At 43.5% G+C, this 12,966-nt stretch overlaps 2 protein-coding genes across 2 annotated transcripts in view; both read left to right on the forward strand.

The window, feature by feature from the left end:
- Positions 1-418: 418 nt before the first annotated feature.
- LOC120544717 lies at positions 419-1,760 on the forward strand. The gene is made up of 5 exons (XM_039778673.1): positions 419-448; positions 559-680; positions 788-1,016; positions 1,219-1,365; positions 1,564-1,760. Exons 2-5 carry the CDS (start codon positions 612-614, stop codon positions 1,758-1,760), a joined length of 642 nt encoding a protein of 213 aa, XP_039634607.1. The 5' UTR covers positions 419-448; positions 559-611.
- A 6,583-nt stretch (positions 1,761-8,343) lies between these two features.
- The window catches only part of LOC120544728 (zinc finger protein 239-like), an 11,651-nt gene continuing 7,028 nt past the window's right edge, over positions 8,344-12,966 (forward strand). The window contains exons 1-2 of the mRNA XM_039778684.1: positions 8,344-8,475; positions 8,952-9,104. Of these exons, the coding sequence (XP_039634618.1) occupies positions 9,012-9,104 (93 nt within the window). The 5' untranslated portion in view covers positions 8,344-8,475; positions 8,952-9,011. The remainder of the gene's footprint in view (positions 8,476-8,951; positions 9,105-12,966) is intronic.

The following is a 12,966-nucleotide window of genomic DNA, read 5'->3' on the forward strand; positions in this document are numbered from 1 at the left end:
GTAATGTGAGTAAACTTTAGAAAAACATTTATATTAATTTGCATTCATCTGTATTAATGTCAATACTTTTTTGCAAAGTACTGCAAAGTATTCGACTTACTCCTTCATGGATGATGCCACAAAGGAGATTGTCCACTTTGAATTAGTTCAGGTAAACCAGCATGCATCAATCATTTCCAAAATAATCCACAAAAAGGTGTGGGTATTTGATTGCTTCACAGCTTTTATGGTCGGTCAACTATGAAAATTTTATTCCATAGGTTACGGTGGCTTCCAGTACAGTAGCCATGGAGGCGATGGGATTCAAAAGAGACCTCGATCACCTCCTGACCATGGGTGTGGATGTCGGTGTCATCACTACTGATTAGAGCACCATCGATACGTAAAATTATGAGGTAGACCTACAGTGGCATTCGGCACGAGTTTGATTCATGGCACGTCAACAAGAGTAAGTGTTATGCCTACCAGAAGAACTAACAATATCACACCATGTTTTCTAACTTGTGTGCATTTGGTAAAATGCTGATCGTAATAAATCCATCTTGTTTTTTCATTTAGGTGTCAAGAAGAAGCTAGTCAATGCAGCAAACAAGAGGGAAAATAAAGACCTAATGACCTGGCTGAAGTCTATAAGTAATCACTTATACTGGTCTTGTAGCTCCAGTCACGGAGATGGTGAGGTAAGAACAACTCTCTGTTATCATTTGGCAGTGGTGCTATAGGACCAAATATTGCACAAAAACATTCAGAAAAAATTGTCAACGATTATCTCCTATATCCCCTCCAGGAGTGTGTGCGTCGGTGGAAATCCCAGCTCCAACACATTGTTGGCATACACAGATGGGAGGAAGACGGCATACAACAAACGTGCCATCATGCCCCTCTGACAGCCAACGAACAACAGAGGAAAAGGTGGATGACCGTGGATTCCCAAGCATACCGGGCTTTAAAAAGTATAGTCCTGGAAAATAACATACTGCGAGACTTGCGGCAGATGGCATTGTTCAAACACACAGGTATGGCTACAAAATTTGTTTCCCCCTAAAATCAATTTTATTTTAGATCTATGACAAAAGTTATTTTGCAACACAAGCATTGCTGCACTTTCACTCTAAGACATTCAGGTACACAATGTAAAGAGGCTCCTGTAAATATCATTTTAAAAGTACGTTATGTTTATGGCTAATATTTGTATGGGGTTGCATTGCACCTACAAAGGGGCCCTGGAAGTTTTTCATTCGTCTATGTTGAAGTATACTCAGAAAAGGCTTCACTTTTCATACGACGCAATGCTGGCCAGAACACAACTTGCAGTCATGGACCACAACGCCAATGTTGGCAAGGAGCAGGCCAAAACAAAAGAAGGTAAATGCCTACATCTTCTACTAAAATCACTGCTATCCTAAAATGATCTGAATAAGACCTGAAAGTGAAATTGAGTGAATTTTGGAATGTCAGCTACAGAACAAAAATAGATAAATCTGTTGTGCTTTGTGCAAATACTTGACCGTATGTACACCTACACTGTTATTACCTAATTTGTTATTACATTTTGTTTTATAGGACAACCCCAATTTGCATTTGCCTACTCAAAGGCCAGTCATCAGTGGATTGCTAGGCCGGTGTATGAGAGAGGTGCGCAACTATTCCGCCAAGACCTCATGGACCACACTCTGAAGATGAGGGATGAGATTAATCTTGAAGATTGGCCCCGTTCCTCCCCGGAAAAGGCTTCTAAAGAACATTGCCCCTGTGCCTAGGCCTGACAAGTCAGAGCTGTTGAAACAATCCACATCTCGGTTCAAGTCACAGTGACATTTTTTATTTGTTGTGTACGACAGTCTCTCAATCCATTGTTTTGATTTATTATTCCCATGTTTTTTGTAGTTCTGTATATAATTCTGTCAATAAACAAGTCTACATCTTACCAACTACTTTTATTTATAAAATGTATACAAAATTGACATTTTCATCCTTCTAGGGTACAAATTTACATTATTTACATCACATTATTTGCAAAATCAGATAATTCTCAATAATTCCTCTGCTTCCTGAAAACCTCTGTAATCGCCGGTGGGACGGGTACTTGGTCCTAATTGTGGTCACCACACAACTAGGCATGACTCTCCTTTCCTTGGGACACCCACGCTCACCTTGTAATCCCCACTCCAAGACGATCCGATATGCCACCAATCTACACTGTCTAGGAGTGGAAATAAGAAAGCAAGAGCAATAAAGGGGCAGTCATATAATGTAATTTGAGATTCACAAAAATTGATTAGAGCACTGACGAAAATTAGTATTTGTGTACTTACTTTGCAGATAATTGTCCGTCGGGTCCCTCTGGAACAGATCTTCTCTTCCAGTTGATTTTGGGTACGTTAAAAAATGTCGTACAACATCTGGGTTTATTAGTGCCGGAAAGTCATCCATTGCTGTGACACAGAGTGCCTCTGAGTTTTCGAGGCATTGGCGAAACACGCCCGACTCCCGACAACATAAACGCTCTTCCTCTGTAGCCATGGGCTGACATTGTCCACAGCTACACCACCAGTCGCCTGCACATCTGTTTGGTGTGTCTGGGACCTCCGCGATCTCGGCAGCCTCTTCTGCAGCTCTCCGATTCTCCTCCATTATTTGTAGCTCCTCGTCTGTGTATTCAGGCTCAAATAGGTACGACCTTCGAAATTGAGCCAATCATTGTCGCGTTCGATGCTCACCTCTGACTCTGCCATTTTCTTGTTCAATTCTGCTGTTCTCTCGCTTCCTGCTTGGTAGTCTCTTCCGGCAATATATGTTGTGATCTCACGTGATGTCGCGGGATCTCGCGCTATAGCAGCCGTGAGGAGTATCTATCAGGCAAGTGTTATATAAATATACTTCTGGTGTAGTTACAAACTTTGTAATGCCTCGTTTTATAATTTCATAACATATTTGTACTAGTGTAGCCGTTTGGTATCAATCCAGGCATTATTAATGGGTTTATATACGACATATAAATGTGGGTCCATTAGCGCCTGCTGTAAGCTAACCACCTGATAACGCTAACTCGACCAACGTAATAAGAAGGGGGAGACAGCTGATTGGGGGTTGTTTGGCTCGCGGTCAAGCTGCAAAGCAGCCTAGAGTGAATTACTCCGAACCATCACTTTAAGTGTGTGTGAAGGGGGTCCTGGTTTGTTTTGATGCGCTGGATTCAACCAATCATCTAACTTCCACCTAGCCAATCAGATGCAAAGTCTTTGCTGAAATGTGAGATTGCGGTGCCCATAGAGCAAGTGCCGGTGTGGTCTCCGTGATAATGCCGCTAAAAGAATGGAGGCAAAGTTTATCAAACTCAATCGAGCTCACAGCAAGCCGGGGTCTGTGGAGGAAGGCAGGCCAGGCGGCGAGGCAGCAACACAGGCAGCACCAGCCTCTGAAGTCCGACACACAGTCGGACAAAATTTGCAATTAGACATCAATTTTCGTAAAACGGCCCATATTTGACCTCTAAGTAGTTGATTTCCGACAAAAAGTCTCAGAAGTGAATTTAATGGTAAAATAGCATATGAACAATGTATACATTTTCTGAGATCTGCACGACCTAGATTCAGAAGACTAACTGATCTCAGGTCAGTTGTGTAGCCTATGCAAATGTTGGGGCGTGACCGTTCTCTTAATACACCCATGGCTGTGACAAAGGTTCCGGATTTTGAGATGCTTTCGCAAGCAACTAGCTTTGTTGAGATTCGCCCGTTTTCAGCGGCAGTTTCAAAATATGAGATTTTCATAGTAAAGGGGTGTCAATGGGATTTTGAGCTTATATGTATGTCCTATTTACCCACCGAACTGTCGTTATTCAACTATGACAGGGTAAAATCGGTTTTGCATTCTATCACCCCTTTAAAGTATCAAAGTAATAAGTGACACGGAGGCCACTTGGAGAGATACCTGCTGCTGTCCAAGTTCCTGATCTTTATTTCATTAGATGGTCAGTTAGCTCCATCTAGTGGACAGATAGTAGGACTCCATCATCTGATGGGGGACTTCTCTGACACTGACTGGGTTTGTGGACAGGTTGGACTGGTTCTGACGTCTCTCTGACTCTGAAGTTATGAACTGTGACGGCGTCTTCAGATCAAATGCACATGGACACCAGGACTGACGAGGGCCAATGAGCAGCTTCTTCTCTCCCAGTGTTTCCTCGACACATGAAGGAGGAAAGTGTCTGTAAACTGACCTGAAGAGACTTCAGCAGGTGAGAATCTGACCGAAGGAATCTGGAAAATGTTTGATGAACAGAATCACTTTGATTCAATCTGTTTGACTGGACAGAAGAAATGTTTCTTTCTGGGTTGTTCTTCAGATTTTTATAGATAGACTATGATTCAAATGAGTGTCCATCTGAGTTAAAGGGATACTTCACCGATTTAGCATTCAGCTTTGTATCAGTAGAAACCCGATAGTATTTCTGAATGACCGTGCCTCCCTCCCTCATGTCCCCCTGAGACGAGAGATTTCTGCATTTGGGGCCTGGAAAAAATGTTCCGATGACGTAAAATGACGATTTTTGCGTCATTGGCAGATTTTTGGGCCAGAGGCAAAGGACTACAGCCAGGAGTAGGATCTACTTCCGTATGTTTTTAACACGCCCACAGGGGGTTGGACTGCCGAGTCTGGCCGAGGTATTCCGAATGAAAACGACTGTCAGCCATCTTGAATCTTCGCTAAACAGGCTTTCGGTTTTCAGCAGAAAACATTTACAACAATTATCTGCATTCAAACTACCGGACGTGTGTACCACCGGGATATATTGGTACAGATCGGAGAATATGGAGGAAACGTTATTACAGACGCAATACTCGGCACACTACGTGAGCTTTGCCTGCACGGAGACCAGCGGTGTCTCTCAATGCCGCTAGCCGGCTAGGGGACATGCTCATCGGCTAGGTGGAAAGCTAACGCTAGCTGTCCACCTGTCTCAGCCATCCTGCTTGCAAGTGTCTGCTCATTAAACAACAATCTGGACTACATCCTCCTTCAACGAAACTCCCAACGTGAGTTCAGAGACTGCTGTGTTTTTGTTGTTGTGGAAACATGCCTGAACAACAGTGTACCGGAACCGGGACTATCCAGCTACCAGGCTGCTCTCGCCGGCCCGTGGAGGTGGGCTGTGTTAAACGGACTGGTGTAGAAATAAAATCCAACTAGCTACTGCTAACTGCTGGGGGAGCTTGTGACTGTTAAATGCCGACCATTCGACATTCCACGCTAATTCACGGCTGTGTTTATACTCCGTGTTTAGCTACACCAATGCTAGTATGCGTTAGCTGAACTTTACGGATCCTGCTTGCAAGTGTCCGCTCATTTAGACCACAAACTGGACTACATCCAACTTCAACGACACTCCCAACGTGAGTTCAGAGACTTTATGTTTTTGTTGTGGAAACATGCCTGAATAGTGTAGCGGACTGTCCAGCTACCAGGCCTGCTAGCCCTCCGAGCTAGAGATGCTCTGTCGCCGGGTAAAAGAGGTGGGCTGTGTTAACACCGAGTGGTGCAGAAATGTGGTGATTTGTATCCATTTAACTGCTAACTGCTGGTGGAGTTTGTGACTGTTAAATGCCGACCATTCTACATTACACACTAATTCACGGCTGTGTTTATGCTCGGTGTTTACAGCCCACCAAGCGCTAATGCTAGTATGCGTTAGCTGAACTTTACGGAGCCTATAAAGTGTGTGTACTAAATGTAGCCCATTTCGTATGTCGTTTTTATATATGTTAAATGTGTAACACCACTTGAGTCACGATGAAACGTTGTTTCGTGTGTATGGTTGAAATGACAATAAAACACGCTTGAGTTGAGTTGAATGCCTCTGTCGGTCTGACAAGAGGTAGGCGTGGCTTGGGAGTGGACTCAAAGCAACGAAGCAGGTGCATTCTGGGATTTGGTGTTTTTCATCCATATAAGACCAAAACACATTTTCTGGCTTTTCTCGGCCTAGAAGGCACCAATTTCAATTTTTTTTTCACATTTCTACTACATAAGTGACCCAATTTAAAGATATATTCAGCTTTCCAGCGGTGAAATATTCCTTTAAACTTTTAATGAATACTGATTTTTTTTTTCTAAATAACAGTTTTCAGAATAACAAAATTATGGACAAGGTAGTTAAAATTTGGCTGAGGACAGACCATTTTTCAGGATTTGTAATTTTCTAAAGTGTTTTTAATTAAGAATAAAACATCCAAGGACCTAATATTACATATTCCTTTAAAGCGCAACTCACAGAAATCACCCATTTAGTATTGTTTTGTCAGTTTTGGATTATCTAAGTTTTATTCACTGTCATAGGCGCGGGAAGTAGGGGTGCTGGGGGTGCGGCAGCACCCCTTGTTGGCGGCAGCACCCCTTGTTGGCAAACTGCGATCAAGCCCGTATTACCCAATGGGCATTAATCATTATGGTGATAATTATCCAATCAGAATAAAATAAAAGTTGTTTAATGTAATGATTGGGAGAAGGCCGCATGCACTGTGTAGATTGGCTAAAGATAAAGGTGGGTAGGCATAGAGCAGGTTGTTTACATCGCATTGAATCAAGATCAGTTTTCTAAGAACGAGTTGAGATTGAAAGAGTGGAATTAATTTGTAACTGATCCCCGGTCAGATTGGGTTGTATCAGCGAGTGAAAGTGTGGAAAAGGGAGAGAAGCGGCTGCTATAAAAAATGTCCCGCGAATAAATAGCTTTTTAAAAAGAGCTGGGATGACGAAGAGGAGGATGTCGAGGAGCTAGCCAACGTTAGCTTGGAAGAATCGCTGCCTTCTACCAGCTAGCTACAATCTGCCACAGCTAACGGTAGCTAACGTTAACTTTAGCAAAGTTGTTGTGGAAAAAGACAGAGATGAGGCCGGACGGTCATCAGCATTACAGAACAAGGTAATGGCCCCTCAGGTACCATCATCTCTTAAGACCTTGCACTACGGGGACCGATTACAGAGACCGTCCGGGAGGAAGTTATACCCAGAGGGATATCAGCCTTTCAGAATCGGGCGGCTAAATGTCCAGCATCTCGGAGGGGGGACGAGGCTGGCGGTAGAAAGACCCGCTCTCTCACTAACGAGGCACTGACCCGACACCTTCACAACGGTGAAACGGTACCATGGGAGTGGATTCTATATCACTGTCCACCGGAGACATTTGTTGCGTTGCCTGTAAAGTTCTACCAACACACAGCAGCGCATCTGTAGTAGGGTTTAGCGAGCTGCTGAGGGAGCTGGACTTTGAGGATTTGATCTGCGACTTTGCAAAGTAAAAGACAAGAAATTAGAACTTCTAAAGGTAAGAGCTATTATGCTATCTGTAAATTGAGTAGGTTAATATAATCTGGTGTGACCGTGTGACCAGATAATGTACATATTTAGTTTAGTTTATTGAAAAGCCATGCATATCAGACGTATTGCATCATAATTTTGTGATGCTGCTATAGGCCTGTGTGAGACTTAGTGGTCAAGTGCAGTAGCTTATATGTTGGCTTTTGCAGTTTGTGAAGTAGCAGCTGACTAAGTGACTGTTATTTAACAACCTTCACTCAGCTGTGTTGTGTGATGGCATTGTTGTATCTTCAGTCAATCACGTTTCAGAATTACTATTGTGCTTTCTGCTTGGGTGATTTATAGTGAATACTATATCGCCATAGTCTTGAGCCATACAACGCTTTGGTATGATTTAATTAATTGTAACACTGTCTTGTGATGTGTGAGTCAGATGGCAGTACTTGGTTTATTGAACTGGAAAGGCATACTTGACGCCTGCTCAGCTGGACTAGTCATTCATCTTTTATTATTTTTTATTCGATAGTGACAGTGGATAGACAGGAACGGGGAGAGAGAGGGAATGACACGCAGCAAAGGGCCGCGAGGTCGGATTTAACAAACCGTGGCTGCAAAGGGAATCTTTTGACCAGTAGTGATTGGCATGTGATTTAGTGCCTATATATTTCGCTGTGCAGTATATAGCAGTATGTAGCCTACTTCGGGGAGGAAGTGGTGGGGTGGGGAGCAGGCAGGTTGTTCTGCGTACCCCTCCCCCCGCCAGCACCCCGCACCCCCTGCTGGAAATGACTTCCCGCGCCTCTGTTCACTGTAACAACTCCAGGACAGATAATGGACGTTTCTGGTAGAATGTCCCAGTCCCTTAACAGTGGCGGTTCTACACGGAGGCATGTCGGGGGAGGCCCGTGCCTCCCCAGACATGTTCCTGGCCTCCCCTGTGCCCCCCGTGCTGACCAAATACAAATTTATGAATTTATTATGGTTTTACACGCGAGCGCCAAAAGCGGAACTAATGTGCGACGCAACGTTCTACGCGGGTAAATTAGAGCGGCGCACCCAAACACTAGGCTGCAGCGTGCAGCGTGTGGTGGTGCTCGGTGAATGAGACAGCAACTCCTCTTGGAGAGCGCAGAGGAGCTCCGATTTCTCCTGTTGGTAAGATCAACCGTTTCATCTCGGAAGGGACTTGTTGTTGTTGTTGTTGTTGTTGCAGCACATAACCGGGTTCCTTTTGTTCCTCACACTAAGAATGAAATCAAGTTTGGAAATGTCTGCTCTCGATATGTTTAGAAACTTAATCATATCTAAACAAACTCATCGAAGCAGAAGCGAATATCCAAATGTCAGTCTCGTTGCTAGGACTACACAATGCTGGGATGTTAACCACGGGACTTCATCGGAAATGTTGATCTTTTATTGTGTGGTTGTTTAGATTTATTCACAGTTTAATATAATGCTGTTTTCTCCAAACTACTCCGAGTTCATTGTGTAGCGAGGAAGGAAATGGAACAGTTTTCCAGCCGCTGCTTTGAGTTTGCCGACTGTTGTTTTAGTTGTGTGTGGATGTGAGGAAAAGGAGAGGAGACCGCAGCTCCTGAATATCTCTGCGTGCTTTGATTTGTACTGAACAGAATCCAGAGTGAGTCCAGCAGCCCCAGTGGACATCTGCTGGATTTCAGGACAAGAGAGGAATGGAGGAGGACAACCAGAACCAGGAGCAGCGGAGCAACAAGGTCCCCAGAAGACCAGCAGCAGACCGGGACTCTGATACCAGCCATGTTCAGGTCAGTGTTCAGGGGGGTATCGCACAAAAGTAGAATTTATAAATCCAGGATAACTGATAAAGCGAGGCTTGACCTAGTCTAATCTGTGCAGCCTGGCTTGGTGCGTCTCACGAAGGCCGAGTTAGGCTGAGGAGGAGAGACTAGTTTGAGTCAGGCTGAGGAGGAGAGACTAGGCCGAGTCAGGCTGAGGAGGAGCGACTAGGTCGAGTCAGGCTGAGGAGGAGAGACTAGGTCGAGTCAGGCTGAGGAGGAGCGACTAGGTCGAGTCAGGCTGAGGAGGAGAGACTAGGTCGCAGTAAGACGAGTGCTTAGGGATGTCTACAAATTACAACACCGAAAAGAGATACAACCAAAATATTTATTAATTTAATGATTAAATAAGGTAATGTTTCCAAACTTACCTCAATTATAACTTATCTCCTGTTAGTTATACTACAGCACTTAAAAAAAAAAAGTTACATTAATAAATATTTTTGTTGTATGTCTTTTCAGTGTTGTAACTTGTAGCCGTCACTAAGCAGTTGTCTTACTGCGGCAGCAACAGCAGAGAGCAGAAGCCAACAGGCAAGTGTTATTTACATAAACTTGTGGTGTACTTACAAACTTTCCAATCCATCGTGTATGAGTACATAACCTATTTGTACTAGTGTAGAAGTTTGGTATCATTTTGGGCATTATTAGTGGGGTAACTTACGAGAGACAAACCTGGATCCGTTAGCCCCTGCACTAAGCTATTCAGCTGATAACGCTAACTCTCCCAATGTTTGACCCAGGTGAAAAAAGCTTCTGGGGGTATGTTTGGCTCGAGGTCATGGTGCAAGGGACCCTAGAGTGAAATTACTCCGAACCAGCACTTTAATGAAGATTTTGCAGTTTGTAGACCATGTAGATTGTATTTTCTTCTACTTCTTCAAGGATCGTGCTTTCCAGGCGATATCAGCATTTGGTTTGGTGAGATATTCATTCATGTAGACGTCTGTTCCCTTCAACTTCCTTCATTGTTTCAGTAGTGCAATTTAGTGTTTTTAGTTAACAAAGCTCATTATAATGGCTGGTTTGTTGCTGTTATTTCTCTGGGGCAGAGGGTGACAAGCCTCAATGGCGTTACAGTCTAATCAGATGCCTTTGGACTGTAGAAAGGCTGCTACTTGATGCTCCACGGAGTCAGAAACCGACCCGTCAGGCTCCTGATCGTGGTCAGTGGTCACTGTTGCTGCCTGTGCGTACGACTGAGGTTTTATTTTGAGCCCCGATACAATAACATCATTAATTCTCGTGTAGGCTACTGCTCTAGATCAGCCACTCTGTTCTCTTGTAGGGCAAGTCTCTTGTCCTTCTCTTCATTTTGAAGCTGGAGAGCCTTTACTTTCACAACCAGGTCTAAAATGGATTTTTGCTGCAGCCTGACAGTGGTAATCTCTTCAGAGAGAAAGTCAAGCGACCTCTTAATGTCGTTGATTTCCTCTATCGCTGGCTGCTTCTTCGGAAGCTTGACTTTTTCACGTCTGGTTCCTGAACGGTTTAGAATTGTTTATTTCTTTGTTCAGATACATCAACGCGCTGTCTCACACATGCACTTACTCAGACATTCTGGGATAGGAGATAAAACACTTTGGCTTGTTTGCATTTCTTTAAACCAATCACCATAGTCTTGGGTGGCGCTAAGCTCCGGACGCAACGACTTTGGCTCTGCAAAATAGTCTCAGGAAGGAACTTGTTTAGGTGGAACATTTTCACCCTGATAGAAGAAACGCCATCTGCATGTTGACAGAGAGCAGGGCTCAGCTTTGACACACACACAGACACAGAGGTGCGGACAAAGCGAAGTTACTCTAGGATAAATAGTTTTGAAATTATTTTTTCAACTGAAATAATTTTTGAAACAGAAAGTACCGAAAAAATTTATCGTTGGGTACCGGAACTAAATTTCAGGTATCGATACCGGCACTGATAAAAATGTGAACGGTACCCAACCCTAGCCACATGTTATATAAATTAAGTTAACTTTTCACACAATAAGGTAAAGTGAGCTATTTAAATGAGCTGCATACATGGCTAAACATAATATGCTCTCTCCGGTGTATCACCCTGTGTAACATTACTTCACCCGCAGCAATCCTGCCACAATTGGTCACAAAACATTCCAGATAGATATAAAATTGCATAACGTTTAACATATTCTTTGTAAATCTTTACAATTTTTCCAGAAAGAACCAACCAGGCCTGCCTTGTTGCACGATCAAAACATTCTAAACTTGCCATTTTCAGCATGTAGCTTGCTAGCTCAAAGTTTGCTGTTGTTTCCCAAAACGAACTGAGGTTTGCAAGACGAGGAACATCTGGCGATTTCGTCGTTGATTGAGGCTACTGTGCATGTAGCTTGTAGCTCCAGTTAATGACTTTTGTGGCTTACATTTTGGTAGTTATTTCAGTTTTAATGCAGGAGATACTTCACACTCTGAAGTCCTATGGATTGGTCACCTCATCAGCCCTTGCATTTTCTTCATTCAAACAGAACATTTTAAAGGAATATTTCACCGCTGGAAAGCTGAATATATCTTTAAATTGGGTCACTTATTATATATGTAGTAGAAATGTGAAAAGAAAATTGAAATTGGTGCCTTCTAGGCCAAGATAAGCCAGAAAATGTGTTTTTGGCTCATACAGATGAAAGACATCAAATCCCAGAATGCACTTGCTTTGCTGCTGTATGAGGCCACTCCCAAGCCACGCCTACCCTTTACAGACAGACAGTGAGACGATCAACTCAACAAGTGTGTTTTATTGTCATTTCAACTATATACACGAAAAAACGTTTCACCTTGGCTCAAGTGGTGTTACACATTTAAAACATGCTTACATATAGAACAGTAAACAGTCAGTTTCACCGAACTCCTTTAGTAGGTGTCCTATATCACTTTTTAATGGACACCCTGCAGCCAATCAGAATCGAGTATTCACCCAGACCATGGTATAACAAGAAATAACAGACCGCATTCGACATTAGAATTCATCCAAGCCATGTAATAAAAGAAGGCTATCGCATAACTACTAGCATCAGCTCTTGGTGGGCTGTGGTATAAACATTGAGTATAAGCACAGCCGTACATTTGCGTGGGATGTAGCTAGAATTGTCGGCATTTTACAGTCACAAACTCCACCAGCAGTTAGAAGTTACACACAGTTTACAGATACAAATCACCCCATTTCTGCAACAGGCTGTCTGTGCTGGATTGTCCACAGCAATATTTCCACAACAACAAAAACACAGCACAGCAGTCTCTAAACTCACGTTGGGAGTTTCGTTGAAGTTGGATGTAGTCCAGTTTGTTTAATGAGTGGACACTTGCAAGCAGGATTGGTTGAACAGCTGGCCGGCTAACGTTAGCTTTCCACCGGCACACTCGTTAAACGCTCCCCGCTGATGAGGTCTCTTTACCGGCCAGAGGCATCGAGCAGCACCGCTGGTCTCCATGCAGGCGAAGCTCGCGTAGTGTGTGGAGTATTCCGTCTGTAATCAAGTGTCCTGCATATTCTCCGATGTGTACCAATGTATTCCGGTGGTACACGTGTGTGGTAGTTTGAATGCACATAATTGTAATAAAAAATATAATTTCTGTCGGGATGAACAGTTTCTGCTCCTGCTGAGAAGCTAAGCGAGGATTCAAGATGGCTGACACTCGTTTTTCCTTGGCAATCTCCGGAAAAAGCCGACAGTCCAACCCCCTTTGGGCTATGCGGAAGTGGCTCCTAATACTGGCTGTAGTCTTTTGCCTCTGGGCAAAAAAAGCCTCAGATGACGCAAAAATTGCTTTAAACTCCCATAATTTAATATAAATGCTCATTAGTTCTTCTAACCCTT

The sequence above is a fragment of the Perca fluviatilis genome, chromosome 2 (genome assembly GCF_010015445.1).
Source record: "Perca fluviatilis chromosome 2, GENO_Pfluv_1.0, whole genome shotgun sequence".
Taxonomy (NCBI): Eukaryota; Metazoa; Chordata; class Actinopteri; order Perciformes; family Percidae; genus Perca; species Perca fluviatilis.